The 16,358-nt window shown below is 50.1% G+C and overlaps 1 protein-coding gene across 2 annotated transcripts in view; it reads right to left on the reverse strand.

Annotated features, from left to right (window-relative positions):
- Positions 1–14,900, reverse strand: part of IRS1 (insulin receptor substrate 1) — a 58,052-nt gene extending 43,152 nt beyond the window's left edge. The window contains exon 1 of one of the 2 annotated variants that reach the window (XR_012836764.1): positions 10,167–14,900. Coding sequence is in view for 1 of the 2 variants with exons in the window: in XM_075761033.1 (XP_075617148.1) it covers positions 10,190–13,795 (3,606 nt within the window). In the remaining variant the exon portion in view is untranslated. The remainder of the gene's footprint in view (positions 1–10,166) is intronic. The other variant, XM_075761033.1, reaches the window with a different exon arrangement.
- Between the last annotated feature and the right edge of the window lie 1,458 nt (positions 14,901–16,358).

Here is a 16,358-nt window from a genome sequence, read left to right on the forward strand (position 1 = left end):
TATAGTTGCCATTTACTTGTATGGAACGGAGGAAAACAGAGAAACAGCGGGAGCATGCGGATGAATAAAGGCGGCTGACGTGCCACCACCCTTTTCAGTAAAGCAAGCTGTTTAAATCTGCCCAAACATCTTGTAGGAATACACCACAGATGTGCCAGCCAGCCTGCTTTTTGAGATTCCCAACCGACATGGAGTAGATAGCAAGTTCCCTGTGTCTGTAATGGTTTTCAGTACACGTAAGCTTTAGAAACGCTAAGGTTTCCCTACCTGTATTTCATTTTATGTCTGCGATCACGCAATTAACTATTTAGTACTCATGCACTTCCCTTTCTTTGTCAAAGGGCAACAAGTATTTGTTATTCTGCAGTTTATTTGCCACTAGTTTAAAAAAAAAAAAAAAAGGAATAAAAAGAAACTGTGTTCTGCAATACAATCAAAAGTGGACCAAGTGCTAAAAATACTGTAACACAGCAAAGCATGAAGGGACAGTATACTGTACCTGTGCTTTGCAAGCAAAGAAGTCAAAAAGAGAAATAGGGTACATGCAGCAGGTTAAAGAAAGGCAATTTTTTCACTTTTAACAAAGCAGTTCCTACCTGGCAAAAATATATTTTTGTCCTCCACAGGATTTCAGTAAGTCACGTTCCTTTTCATCAGATGAAAATGGTTCAGTTTGAATTTACCATCACTGCAAAAAGGTGAGTATTGCTCATTTTTCCTTTCCTGCAGCCTGATTGTACAGATCTTTGCTCCCACCAAAACAAGCAATACATTACCTTACTGACTTCTATGAGTCATTTCAAATCCTCTGGGCAAGTTGAGCTGTCCTACCTCTTTCAAGGACTGTGCAGCTGGGCTACCTGCTGTTGGTCACTTCCATGAAATGCAACTGTACTACGACAGGAAAATCCTCATGGATGTATTTCCAAAGTAGAAAAAAAAAAGTAAGAGAACATTGTCTTAGCCTCAACTGATTAAACTTGTTAATTTATTTCCTCATTATTCCATAACATTCTGCTCCATAAATGCCACATTTTGCTATTTTGAAGTAACAAGTAATTCAGCATTTGTGATCAGGAGAGCAATCAGTAATTATGACAGCACAAACTTTTCTGAGGAAATGAAAATTAATCTCAGCTTTCAGAGACCATTCAGCCAATGTCTCCATCACTTACCTACAGTGCTTGCAAGAAGCAGAAATGGAACAACAGCCATTATTTCAGCAGAAGTGCCCAGACTATTTCTCTGAGTATCACCATGACAGAACAAGTACCATGAAGCAGCACATTGTACCCTGCCAGGGAAGGCAGCAGACCTTACCAGCCCTATGACGTGGTAAGCACAGGCGCAGCAAAAGACATTCCATTACACCTGTATCTTCTCCAGGAAAGAGAAGACTTCTTTTTTTTCCCCCTTTTCCCTTTTTTAGTATCAGTATGAAGGTTCTTGCATACCACATGCATCACTGCTGACACTTACTCCCGAACACCTTGTCAATCACTTGCATAGGACTCATCAAACAAAACTGGGAAGTTACTGGAAGACCACAGTCTCCTTGCTCTAGCAATTTTCAAGGTATTTCAGCAGAATGATTAAACATTACTGATGCCTGGGCACCAGCACTCCCCTGGTGTGCAGCGCACACAGAGGGCTTCTGAGCTCTGACTTTGGCTCTGAAGCTGAGAGGTCTCCCCTGTCGCTTGTCCTCTGTTCTCTAGGGGTTAAAAATTCCTCTTCTAACACAGCAATCTTCTCTTCAAAATGAAGGCCAGCTATGCTGAAGATGAATCACCATCCAGTGTTTTAATCTAGAAGTTTCCCTCACTGATACACATCAGCTGTCACTCTAGATGTCTTTTTGCATCTCTCATACACAGCGCAGGGCACAGGAAGCTCAAGTCACAACTGAAGCAAGTCACAGCTTCAGCCATGGCGTTTCGAGCTCCCAACCTCCCTTCCACTCCTCTGCTGTCATTTACAAACTGATAAACAGCGAGACCCCAGCTGAGATACGCCCTAAGAGGAGCAACAAACTCAATCTTCCACCTCCGATCTACATTTCCTGAGTTCTTTTTTTACTCTCCTGACCAAGACACGTGTCTCCTCCACAACTTTGGGCACAGCATTTAAACATGGATGTTACTTGTGACGTACAGACGTCCAGTATCTTGTGAGGAGAAGGAATGGGGGTTTCGGGTTGGGTTTGGTTTTTTCAGCCTACAGTTTAGTGAAGTAAAGGCAGAAGGAACCCATACAATCACTGGCTTAGTCTCCTCTGCTCCACGTTTGAGCTTTTTACTCCTTCGGGGAACTGTGCCATTGAAGGAAAGCTCCTGTGCACAGACTAGTTACGTATTTTATTGACTGGCAAAGCCAGCTTATGGAGTTCTTGCCCCATAGTTACATCTTACCAAATATTTGTGCACCACACTGAAAGCCAGACTGCTGAACCTGGACAAGAACCAAGGCTGATAGATAATTCACGGTTTTTTTTCTATTCACACAGATTCTATACTTCAAAGAAAGCTTGTCCAATGCTTAAGTGCCCTAGTGGGTTACAAATATCCAACCTACACAACCTGAAGAAGAAACACAGTCAAAGCTGTAGATGTTCCCAGACTACCACCTTCCTGCATTTTATAACATGTATTATCAGACAGTTTATATGTACAAGTACACTTCAACAACTCTACTAGCTGTAAAGTGTACAACGTAATTCCATTCTTCCTGAAGTGTATCTTACTTGAACATTTAACAGGTCATTTCTTCCACATCCCCAGCTTCCAAAAAAATGGTATTTTACAACAGTTGACAAAATCCACACAGGCAAATCTTCTGTATCATGGGAACGGTACCTTTCACCTCACAGCTCAGGTGGCTGACACCAGATCTTCTACCTAGACTCCCAAATTATTACAAGCAGTTGAATACACACAAACTTTCACAGTTTCACCTACCTGATCAAAAACTACTCTGAAGAAAATACACTTTGCAATTACCCAAGGTTAAATCTCTAATAATAGTCTTCAGAGAACATGACCTAGATATGTCAAACATGATCAGAGAGATACATACCAAGACATCTTCTAGTTAGTTAAGAGTGCCAGGCTTATTTAAATCTCCTTTATCTGTTCACACCTCAGCTTTTGTTATATTTCCCATCATTTCTGTAAGTGGAGAGTAAAGCTGTTAAACTTGAGAACCCTTTTAAGTTACCGACATTTCTCCTTTACTACCTTTGTCTCATGTATTCAAAATAATAATCATCACGATCATCATTTATCAAAAACCCAGAATGATGTAAAAATAGAATAATGATATTCGCTTTTATGAATACGTACTGTAACATATCAGAATATGTACAGGTGACCAAAAGCCAGCTTTTAGCATTCTGACAAATTGGGAATTCAGATCTATTTGTTTATACTAATATATTTGTGTTGCAGCTCTTACCACAAAATGAAAAACACAAGATCAGCTATAACAAGCCACAAGAATTTTGCCATTTGGAAATTTCTTTTACAAGATATTCTTTAAATTAAAGAATTTTAAGGGAATCTATACTTACTACTCCATAAGACAAATTATGAAACTAGTGAACCTCATTTTTAATCAAATTTATAACTGTCCAAGTAGTACAGCATAAAGAACAAAATACTGCAGTTAAAAAAAACCTATGTGAATATAGTTCTCCTTTCTTTATATGTATTTTATAAAACCAAGGGGTTTTAATGTTGAAATTCACTCATTCTTATTTATCTTGTAGTTAATTCAGATTCCTACCTGTGGTTTACTGCTGTGGTTGTGACAGGGAAGCTGCAAGACAAAGAATTCAGGAAAGAAGAACCAAAGGCAAATTCTGCCTATCTTACTATGCACATTATCCTGTTAAGGTCAGCAGAATATCCAAATAATATGTAAAAAAAAATAAAAATAATCTAATTGCAAGTAGGGAACACATGTGCTCTCTAAACAAAGTGTCTATCCCAGTAATAAAGATCAAAAGAAAAATATGTAAGTAAAAACACCTTCAGAAAACTGCAGTACCATGCAAAATGAATGCCTCTAGAATAAACTCTCTGTATATATCCAGGCTCTCTGCATTTCTCTATACTCATCCTCAAACTTTCACATACCACTACCCTAATTCCCTTCAGATCACGAACACCTTGCAATTCTCTCCACCCACATCATCATACCACAGTTCCTCTGTGTCCCCTAAGTAATTTCTCTCCCTCATTTCGATCTCCCTCCCATACCAGTTTCTAAAACTATTCCCCAGCCCACACCTCTAACTCTCCATTATCTTATGTCAGCATCCCATAGCCTCTCTTCTAGCCACAGCACAGGGGTCCCGTGAACAGCATTTCCCCCCTTATCTCTTAAGAGTACTTTATTTCATAACTCTGTCAAACAGAATAATTAGTTTTCAATGAAACTTGTCACAGAAGTTAAATTTAGTATCAAATTTGTTTTGGAAAATAGTATCTATTTCTCTTCATTATCATGGGACACCAAAATATTTTTTCTTTAAAGCTTATGTTCACCAGTGACTTTATTGACGCAAAATCAGTACTGAACAAATCCACTTTCAGAGCTTCAATAAACTGGAAAAAAACACCCCACTTTCTTCACAAACAAGCTATTATACAGCTACTGCAACTTGTTCAAAAGAATATTCAAGTACATTTTACTTTCAGTACTTGTACTCATGTATTTACAAAGTCATGAGAATGGTATAGTCCTAATGAATATCAAAATTTCAGCTACTATAAAGCATTCCTGAAACAACGCAACATACTGAAGATATTGGTCAAATAACATTCCCGCTCCACAGCTGCTTGCTGCATTTTATTTAAGAGCTGTAATTCTCTATTTACGAGTGTTATCTAAGGAAACATATGATCTCTCCACAGTTGCTAGTTAAAAATGAGCGTCATCCTTGCCCTGCAATGTCCTGTTTCATTTTCAAAGTTAAACCACATTCAGAAATCAGTTTAAACATTGACTAAATACAAAACCTATGTGCTAAAGAAGTCCAGATATTTCTTCATAGCTGACTGAATTGGTTTATAAATCATACAATTCCAATTTATGAGCCAGGAAAACAAAAAAGTCCCAAGAAACTTGTCATTAAAATCGGGGTGGGGAAATAATCAATATTACAATTTAATGTAACTAGATTAAAGGAACCGATCTACTGTCTAAATTACAAAAGAAAAAAAAATCCAATAAACCCTCAAAAAACCTGAAAACATTAATTATAAGCTTGTGGTCTTGTTAAACAGGCGAACTGCAAATACACGAGTATGTGGAGACACAGGCTCAATTTTGGCAAATAATTAGGTATGGGGAAAAACTGGTGTGCGCATACAGTAAGAAATGCACTGTTTTGTCTACAGTAATACCCATAAAGCATGGAAAACTTTCATAACTTACGGTATTTACCTTGGTGCTGACCCAAAACTACAGAAACTTCTGTTCTTTCAGTTCTGGAAACAACGTCCTCCCCCCAAAACTTAATTTAATTGTACATGTCTTCTTTTGGCATTTGCTGTGTTTCAGTTGTTCCACCTTAAGTTTTTAACTTGAGGAAACAAAACTAGCTATTGAAAACTATTAAAGAAATAAAATAAAAAAGCAAGCAATGTCCCAACAAAAAAAGTCCACATATATTATACAGGAATTACATGAGTAATTTTCTGTTTACCATCATGTGTATTTTGACGAGACCCAAACAAATGTTTAGCTCTTCCCCTCAGTAGTGCTTTGCTTTAACTGGAACCAGACAAAAGGCCTAACAACCATATAGATGCCATTGTACTGTATTCCCATTATACTTATTCCATTTTCTTACATCACCAAAAAAAACCCCAAACCACCCATGCACTGGGTAAAATAGGCGTCAATAAAGCTGCCAGTGAGCCAAGTTACCGCTTGCTCACACTACACATATTCTGTTCGGTGTTATTAGCACTCACTTTCACGAGTTCTCAGACTCATCAACAAAATGGAAATGAGGCAGGGGAATAATGGCTTTGCTTTGAAGCTCTAGAGATCAAAGCCACCTACCTGGATTCATGCTACTATCCTACTAAAGCCTTTCCTGTTTCTCTGGAGCCAACGTCTAATGGTTTCCTTTTTGGAATATTTTTTGACTACTTACTCAGAACACAAGCTATCAGCGGTTCATCTTCAATACCCCTGCTCACTCTAGGAGCCCTCTTCTCACAGCAATTCCAAAATCAGGATCCACAACATATCCACATCTGCTCATCTGCGCATGCAAAACTCTAAGGAGGAGGAAAACGCCTTGCAGCAACACTGCTCTTCCCCTCCCTAGCTCTCCCCTCACTTTCTCCATGTCATAGGCTGGTGTTTCCCAGCACAATTTGGCCGTTGCAGCAATGTGGCCTTCCAGCTACAGCTTAACAGCCCACTTATCAGAGGGTCCAAGCACCAGAGTCACCAGCTAGGCTATACACACACAACAGCACCCAGTTCTCTGAAGTAGAGGGAAGTGTTTGGGCAGAGGAACGTGCAGGACTGCATTGAAATTGCTGCACTTTTGACAGGAGAGCAGAGAGCTAGAAAGGCCAGGGCAGGGCCAGCTGTTAGGAAACAGCCAAGAATATATGACAAGGAAGGCAATGGGATTGGAGAGTGCAGAGGAATGCTGTGGGTGCGAGAGAAATGTTTTTTAATTAAATTTGGAAAACAACGTGATTATTTCAGCCAGTGTCTTTAACATTAGGAGAAATAAGTATACTTGAAAGAGGTTAAAAATACTTCAGAATGTAATGCCTGAGCAACTTGGAGGCAGCTGGGAGGGAGGACAGGGGAGCAGGGATGAGAGGAGTTAGCTAGCTTGCAGCAAAACAGCAACAATCATTTTACCCATTAGGAGATGAATGGCCAACATTTGGGGTCCTTGTCTTGTAGTCTGGAACAACCGAAGATTCCAGAATAGATAAAACAAGAGTAATCCAGATAGTTTTGGTCTTTGGAGTGGGGTGGAAGGCTGCTCTATGGGGAAAAAAAAAAAGCGCACATGCAATCCCTTTCTTACTTCTGAGATCAAAAGTGTAAATAATAACCCACAAAAGAGATGGAGAGCAAAAGAAGAGTACTTAATGCAGCCTTCCCCATCCCTTTTTCTGATACTTGCAGCTTCACCTCTCTCTTCCCAGGTCTGGATGTTCTCTCCTCTCCGCTGTACCTGCAAACATACCAAGTAGCTTTTCCTTCCTCTCTCATGTTGCTCGGACACCAACAGGAGAAACAACAAGCACAGCCTCCCCACTCTCAGCCAGAGCCTGAACAGCCTCACCTGCCAGGAGGAGCACGGGGGGGAAGCTAGCCGAGGGAGAGGCAGCACAGCCCGCTCGACTGCTCCTTGGAGAGGGCATGCAAAGCTTCAGGGAACTGGAACACCCTCACGACACATGGAATTTTCAGGAGAACGGTTTAGCTGAAGGTGCTCAACAACTTTTTTAGGCATGTGCAAACAGACTGTTTGCAGGCCTGTAAATCACTCAGCTCCAGGCAGATTTTCTCAAGAATGGTACAAGGTATAACCTACATGGGCTGATTCCCCTGCCAAACCTAAGTTCTACCTCCAAAGCAAAAAAAGGTATGAGGACGTGTCAAAAAACAGCTGTAAAAATGGTTTAACACAGACAAAACATGGTGTTTTTTTCCTTAACACACTCAACAACAGATGAGCTAATTGGGCTTAATTTTGCGAGGAAAGGAGCAGCTGAAGGCAAGAAATCTAGCCTGGGAAATAAGAGCCCAAAGGGTTAACGTCTGAGAAAGCTACAAGCAACTAACACACCTCTATAGAGGGAAGGGAACAGCCATGGCTACAAACTCCCCATATAATTATAGCCTGACTCTTCCCCTGCCTCCCAGGAGAAGCTGTGCTTGCTCAGTCCAATCCTAATTTTGGGAAATAAGAACTGACTTCAAACAGCAATTACTCTATTAGACACTACCTTTCACAATGCTGCTCTGAAAAACATCTGCATAATATTTTTCAGCATGTTCTTCTATCAGGTCTTTCACATCCTGATCCTCCACTGAACAGCATAATCACAGCAGGTATCTACCTACCACCATGATGAAGAACATTGCCACAGCTTTTATGTTAAAGGTGACACACAGGATCAATTAAGTAAGTTGTCTACAACAAAAGTAAACAGTGCATTTGGAATAAAACCTGTGTAAGTACACGGTTATGACACTGCTCCCCACCATACTTGCAATCTCATACTCTCGCATGCTTTTATTATTTATCCACATGCTGACAGTGGATTTTCTCTCACACTTGCTCCCCCAATCTTAGCACTCACCAGGGGGAGAAAAAAAGTGATGCTCCTAGCAATGTGACTTATAGCACAACAGGCTGCATCCTCTGGCAAAAATCCCCCCCTGAAGAGTTCGTAACACCAACGCTGCCCTAGGCAGATACAGATCCCCAGGGTAAGGGTGGGCATCACGAAGACAGTCTAGACAGGCTCTTGCAAGCACATCCCAGAAGAGAGAAAGGGCGTGGCACTGTAAGTCTGGTCACAGACAGCATATTGTGACAGCCAGCACGCTCCCGTCAGATATCCACAAAAATAATCATTTCCTACCAGTTATCGTTTGAACCAGAGCAGCAGTATCTGTACTGATCTTAAATCTGACCTCAGACTTTGAGATTAACCTGGTAATCACAGGTCACGTAAGACTAACACACACCACCACATTGCTCTGACAGGCAACAGCAGCAAGTGCTAAGTAGCAAATACAAAGAGACTGTTTTGCTTATTCAGGTTATAAAGATGGAAAAAGAGATAAAAATGGTGAACATACAATCCGAGGCATCGTATCAAGACCAGTCCTCAGCACTCCCTTGAGCCAAGCGAATAAGCAATACAAATGTTAAGTTTATTACACTTACAAATGTAAGCAGTGGTATGAGATTCATCCCCTAATGTCATTGCACATATTCATAATAACTACTTAAACTACTGTGATCGCTGCTGCTCAGGTATGTAGAAAACTGCTAAAATTGAGTGTTGCAACAAGATTAACTGGGTGGCTATTTACTAGCGCTTGTCTGCACCAAAACAGTCTCCACCTCTCCTGAAAGGACTCACACAGGTGCGCTACACTGTGGGAGCTCTAAACAAGATTTTTTTGGTGTGTGCTGCGTGAAGTTCTCACGTAGCAGAAACATCACATTCCTTGCAACAATGCCCCTACTCATCTTACACGCCTGTAATCAACATGCAACAGCCTGGCAGAAGTTTTTCCCAAATTAAAAATGGAAAGTTTCAAGGAAAAATAGAATATATCAGTCAATGCCAAAGACATAGTTCACACGGCCCGTTTCTTACGCAGTTTTTACCACTGTTGTGAGCATGGGACAGCCACGGTTAGTATCAGTTGAAACACAAGTAACAAATACAATGCTTTGTAGCCTTTTTCAAGTTCAAAGCACCTTGCAAACAGAACTGAATTAACACTCATCACAGCCCTGTGAGGTAGATGCCGTTAGCTGTGTGTTGCACATGGGAAAGCAACCACGCACACAGTTGACTGCTTTACCCTTGGCCACAAGAGTGGTTACTGACCAAACCAGGACTACGACGGGAGTTTCCTGTTTCCAGCCCTACCTTTACAGTTAATCCACAATTCACTTTTTTTTTTCCTCCCCTGTACACACTTCTGAAGCTCACCTAATTCTGAAAAGTACAGAAACGTGGCAGCACGGTAAGCACAGTGTCCTATCCCCGCCTCAAAAGGAGCACCCAGCGTGCTTTGGAAGCAACTCCCCGTGCAGGTGAGAGCCAGCCGCTGGGACACCCACAGAGATGCTCTGCTCCCGGATGCTTTTGCCACTAAAACAAGCTGCAGATATTAAGGCCAAAAGGCACAACGAAACCAACCAAACGTGTCACAGTCACCCTGCCCGGGCTGCGGCAACTCCCGAAGCCTTCCCGGGGGAGGGTGCCGCACGCCGCCAGCCCGTCCTGCGAGCTGGCAAGTCCCCACGGGAAGAAACCGCAAGGCGCGGCCTCGGGCCGCCGCCCCTCGGCCCTCTCCCCTCAGAGACGGCCGGCGCCGTTCAACTCCCTGAGCGGAGCCGCGGCTCCCCCCGCCCCTCTCCGGCTCACCTTCCCCGGCGGGCGCCCGGCTCCTACATCTCCTCCCGCTTCTGGAAGCTGATGCTGGCGTACGCGCTCAAGTCGTCGCTGGAGTGGCCGCTCCCGCGAGGCTGGCCCGGGGGCTTCGGCGGCGGCGGCTGCTTCCCCCCCGGCAGAGCGGCGCCCTCGGCAGGGGGGTGGAGGTGGTGGTGGCGGCGGTGACTGAAGTCCTTCACCAAGTCCAGGTCGATGTAGTTGAGCCCGTTCTCCAGGGCGGGGGCGGCCCCCGGCTCCCGGCGGGCGGCGGGGGCGCCGGCCGCCTCCCCCGCGGCGGGCCGCAGCCAGACGTTCTCGAAGGAGGCCGAGCTGTGGCGCTTCACCTCCTCGGCGCCCCCCGCGCCGCCGCAGGGAAAGGGCGCCCCGAGCCCGCCGCCGCCAGCCGCTCCGCGGGCGGCGCTCGGCGTGGACGAGAACGTCTCGGAGCTGTGCCGCCGCCGGCCGCCCTGCGGGTCTGCGCGGATCACCTTGGCGCTCTGATTGCGGCCGGGGCTGAGGCTGACGCGGGTGAAGGCGCTGCCCGCGCCCGGGCCCCCGAGCAGGGAGGAGGAGCGCGGCGGCGCCGCCGACAGCTCGGCCGGCGGCCGCGGCAACTCCGGGGAAGCCGTCGACGCCGGCGGGGGCTTCTCGGCGACGGAGCGGCCCGCCCGCACGTCGGCGTAGCTGAGCAGGAGGGCGGGCGAGCAGGCGGAAGAGCTGTCGGCGCAGTCCGAGCAGGAGCCCCCCGCGGCGGCGCTCCCCCCCAGCTGCATCGTCACGTAGTCGCGGCCGCCGGGCGCAGCGCCTCGGCCGGGCCGGGCCGCGGGGGCAGCCCGCGCGGCGGCGAAGCCGGCCGGGCAGGGGGCCCGCGGCGGCCCCAGCTCCATGTTCATGTACTCCTCGGCGCCCTCGTTGCCCGGTGGCGGCGGCAAGCCCAGCGCCAGGACGGCCGAGGGGAAAGCCGGCTTCTCGCCAGCGATGAACTCGATGTTGACATACTCGCCGGGGCTCTTGGGCTCCGGCGGCAGGAGGAGCGGGGGCTGCTCCCGGGCCCGCGGCAGGGTGCTGGCCTTGGGGCCGCCCAGCGACAGGCGTGTGGGTCGCGCCAGGCGGCCCTTGGTCTGCACGGCAGTGTCCACCTTGCGCGGGGGCTGCGCTTGCGGCGGGGGGCCACCCTCCGTGCCGCCGCCCCCACCCAGGCTGTCGCTGCTGGTGGAGGAGGACGAGTCCTCGGCGGCGTAGAGGAGGCGGCCGGAGCCGAGGGCGATGTGGGGCTGGGGGCTTCCCTCCTCGCCCGCCACCGCCGGCCCGCTGCCGCCCCGCCGGTGCACGTGCTTGAAGGAGCGTGGCAGCGAGAAGTAGGAGTAGATGGGTTTGTGGTGGGCTGCGGCGGCGGCCTCCTCAACGCCCGTCTGCCCCGTGCCCCCGAAGTAGCAGTCGGGTGGGGTGCTGGTGGTGGAGCCGCTGGCTGGGGACATGTTGATGTAGTCGCTGCCGCCACAGGGGAGCTTTCCCTCGTTGCTCTCCACCGAGAGTTTCGGGTGGTGGCCGGCACCATTTGTCCAGATCTTGCCATAGCCCGCAGAGCCGCCATCAGGGGAGTAGCTGCCACTGGGGGACATCATCATGTAGCCGTTGGAGTCCACCGTGGCTGGAGGGTGGCGGCCCCCCCTGCTAGGGTTGATGATCTGCTGTGGGGCAGACACACTCTTAGGACTCATGGGCATGTAGTCACCACCCTTTGGGGGCCCCCCGCCACTGGGCACAGGGGCTACGCCAGGTGACATGGGCATGTAGCCATCGTCCGTGTGTGGGGTGGAGTTGGTCCGATGATGGCCACTGTCCAGGTGGTGCATCTCCAGACACTCCTCTGGGTAGGAGTGCGTGGGCACGAAGGCTGAGTGCCGGTAGGAGGGCAGCCGGCTGCCACCACAGGGGTAAGAAGGCAGCATCTCCGTGTACTCCTCAATGGAGGCCACTGAAGACTGTGAGGGTGTCTTCTGGTGGGAGATGGTGGGCGAAGTGCCTGCAGAGTGAGTCCGCTTCCTGAATGTCTTCTCCAAGTCAGCAACCTCCTCGCTACCACCTCGGGGACAGCATGGCGTACTAGGGTAGCGGGGCTGCTGCTGTGGGTGGCAGGTGCGTGGGATGAAGTGGCCATTGGGGGCTGCCAGGCTGCAGCAAGAGGAGGTGGCCTTCCCCCCCATGCAGATGTAGTTGAGCTCTTCATCGCCCCGAGCTGGTGGGGTATGTCCCAACGAATCTGGGGTTACGCTGCGAAAAGAGCTGCGAAAGTCACACGGGCTGGAACCGTACTCATCAGAAGAAATAAATCCGCCATCGCTAGGGGAGCCGGAAACCGAAGCACTAGACCTCCGTGGAAACAGGCAGTCCGAGGTGGAGCCATGGCCACTAGTGCTGCTAGATGACAGGCTAACTGGACTGGTGGCTGAAGGAGAGCAGCGCGAGGAAGGCATCGGGATGGACCGGCTGTGGTTGAGCGGAGGATGGAGCCTGGAGTTGCCACGGTGTCTGTGCGAATGGGTCCGGTTGGCACTGGGACTAACTGGGCTGCCATCCACAGAGGCAGGCCTCGACATCGTGCCTTCCCCATCACTTGATGCTCGAACCCGGAAAGAGCTGGGTTTGCCACCCGTACTTCCACCCCCACCACCAGCAGGAGAGGTGGCTGTGACACTCTCAGTCCTGGACCGGCGACTGAGCCCCACTTGGCTGGGTGGAGGATTGTTGACATGGTGCCTGCTGCGAAGGGGCACGGAGATGGGGTTGGAACAGTTCGAGGAGGACTGGCTCTTGCTGCGGGGCCGGAATTCCTCACTCATGGCTCGCATGGCCTCCAGGATGGTTTCATGCATGTTCTGCGCCACCACCGAGTCATCCACCTGCATCCAGAACTCACCAGGCCCGGTCACAGCTGAGCGCCCCACCTCAATGAAGAAGAAGTTCTCAGAGTGACCACAGCGGCGGATATTGAGCAGCTGCAGCACCACAGCAGCGGCATCTGAATTCAGCTTCACAAAGCTGATGGTCTTGTTAGTCAGGCACAGGCGGTAGATGCCAATCAGGTTCTTTGTCTGGCCTAGGCCCTTAGGCTTTAGAATTACTTGCCAAACTTCCTTAAAAGCCGGGCCAGGGGCTACCTCGCCATAGCTGTCCTCACCTGCTTCCCCCAGTCCTGCATTGCTGCCTCCAAAGGTGACATCGCTGTGGTGGTGGTGGTGATGGTGATGGAGATGGTGGTGGCCCTTGGTCCTGTTGTGCAACTGCAGCAGCGCTTGGTACCAGCTCTCCTGTTCAGGCTCGCTGTCAGCTGCAATGGCAAAGTGTTCGTCCTTGGTGTAGAGGGCCACCAGGTGCTTGTTCTTAGAGTCAGCCCGTTTGTTGATGTTGAAGCAGCTTTCTAGTGGGATGGAGCGCTTGGGGGCCCCTGACTTGTGTCTCCATTTCTTCTCATTCTCGTAATACTCCAGCCGGGCGGGTCCAGACTCGCTGGCTGCCCTCAGCACGAAAAAGCGTTTATGCATGCTCTTGGGTTTGCGCAAGTAACCCACCTTTCTGACATCTGAGAAGAAGCCCTCGTTATTATCTGTGGGGCTAGCCATGGTGAGAGGCAGTGGAGCTGTTACTGCAGCTAGCAGCCCGCAAGACCCCAAAACAGCCAGAAAAGACAACCACCTAAAATAAAATTCATGCAACAACAATCAAAAAAGAAAAAAGCAGCAAATAGCTCAGGATCCCCTTTTGAGAACGGGACGGAGGAGGGACAGAAGCAGGGTGAGAGCAGCTGTTCAGTGGCAGAGGCAGCTTCCAGCACCAAATCAGAGTTTGCGTTGCTGTTTATGCCCAAATCGCCCTTAGATGGGTAAGCGCGTCCTTAAAAAGTCCAGTCCCGATCAGTCCAGACGAAAGTCTCGTCCCAAGAGCAGCCGCCGGGAAACAGAAACGCATCTTCCCTTGCAGAGGTCGGGCTCCGCCGGGGCCGGGCGCGGGGGTCCCCTTCCTCCGCTCCCTGCACCCCTTCCCCGTCTCAAGTTTGCCTCCGCGAGTAGCGATTTCTGTTGCAGATTAAATATCCTCTTGGGGGCGGAGATTGTTTTGCAAAGTCCGGGGTTTGCACCCAAAAATACACGCTTCTTTCCCCCTTCTCCCCCCTCCCAAAAAAGCGGGGGAAAAAAAAAAAAAAAAGCCGCCCACAACACAACCCCCCCTTCCCCAAATATCAGCGCTGAGGTTGCTGCTGCTGCTTCTCCCGCTCGGGCGTGCGGAGGAGGCTGGCGACCCCATTCAGTCCCATCTCGTTAGGCAGAGAAAGTGCCATTTCCACACACGGCGCAGCCCGGCAGCGGCGGGAGGGGAGGCAGCCCGAGTGCCGAAGGAACATCCTCTCTTCCTCCTCCTCTTCATTCCAGTCGGCAGCGCCTCAGCGGCCGGTGGCGCGGCCCCCTCCCGTGCCCCAGGCCGGCGGGGGAGCGGGCACCGCCGCGGCGACTCCCTCTCCGCCGGCTTCTTCACGGAGTTTCCCGGCGCCCCGCACCAAAACAGGCGGCGGGGGCCGTGCTCGCCCGTCCAGCCCCCTCCGCCCGCCGCCGCTCAGGCTCACTCCAAGGAGAACAACACGTGACGGCGCCAGTGCGTGGACCATCCCCGGAGCCGCCGCCGCCAGGCTCCCGGCCAGCCCAGCGCCGCGGCCCCGCGGCCCGCCCCGGCGCTCCCCGCCCTCCCTCCCTGCCCTCATTCAGCGCGGCCGCGGGGGCCGCCACCGCCGGGCCCGGCCCCGCGCCGCACCGCCCGCCGGGGGCCGCGCCCCCATTGGTGCGACCGCCTGTCCGTCACGGCGGCGGCGGGGGGCGGTGCCCGGCGGGGCTGAGGCGCGGAGCGTAGTAAGGAGGCGTAGACGCCATTCAGCGGCGTGTTATTTATAACCGCCGCCGGCAGCCTCTGCAGTGTGGCGGCTTTCGCCGCGGTGGGCCCGGCGGGGCGGGAAGCCTCCTCCCGCCCTCCTTCCCGCAGCCCTTGTCGCCGGCCCCGCACGACGGGGCGGGCCCGAGCGCGGAGCCGCCGTTACCCGCCACCCCTTAGGGCGAGGCAGCCGCGCGCCCGCCGCCGGAGCGGGCCGCCGTGAGGGGAGCCGCGGCTGCGGGCGATGGGGTGGGTTCCCGGGGCCAGCGGGGAGCGGCGGGGCCGCTGGGCGTGCGTGCCCTCCCCGCCCGGCTGGGGCTCATTCCGCTCCTCGGGAACGGCTTCCGGCTACTACGTGGCCCGGAGCGGCGCGTCCCTGCGCTGCCAGGGCGGTCGTTCCCCGCAGAAGGAGCTGGCGAGGCGCGGGCGGTTTGGCAGGGCCTCCGTGGCGTGCGGCACGGTGGGCGAGGGAAGGGCCCCAGATGAGTCTTTCCCGGCTAGTGTCAAGCAGTTAACTGTATTTCCCCGAATCATTATATGCTAAATTAAACTGAATATTCAACGCAATCTGCAGTTTACAGGGCTGAAATGTACCGTACGCATAACTTTTACCTCTTAAGTAGGAAACAAGACAAGTGTGGCAAGCCAAGTCAAAAAAATAAATTGCTCAATGCTGCCATCTCCGGGACAGTTCAAAATGGGCCCAGTTCATCTTTTTCTGCATTCAGGAGAGAGGACCTGTTTGCAGGTGTTATCTTCTGGTTCGGGTTGGGTTTTTTGTTTGTTTTTCCTACCGCCATCTCTCTTGCTAGGTGACTCCGGCTACTCTGTGCAGCACAGACTGTTCCCCAGCTGGTTGGAGGTGAAAGCGTCATAGCAACGCTCCTACCTACTCTTCAGGTTGAAATGCAATACAAAATCAAACTTCTGTTTGGATTTATGTACGTCCAAACATAGGATAAATAGGTTAGAGGCTTTTCTAATGCATCTGCATTACTAAGTTTGTTGTCAGGGAAATCATAGTTCTACAATTATTTGAGATGAGAAGTTAGCTGGTGAAAAGGTGAAAAAGTCCCCTGAAACAGTTGCAGAAAAACACAGAGAACCCAGAGAGGACAACAGGCAGCACTGCAAGCCACCCTCTCATGTTATCCTATAGATAACACCATAAAACATAGCATCGTTTAAAGGTGTTTACCAAACACAGGATGACAATTTGCAATGTAGGAGCAGAGTCTAGCTGGCAAGACACAAGGAATGAGAACA

The sequence above is a fragment of the Balearica regulorum genome, chromosome 9 (assembly GCF_011004875.1).
Source record: "Balearica regulorum gibbericeps isolate bBalReg1 chromosome 9, bBalReg1.pri, whole genome shotgun sequence".
Classification (NCBI taxonomy): Eukaryota; Metazoa; Chordata; class Aves; order Gruiformes; family Gruidae; genus Balearica; species Balearica regulorum.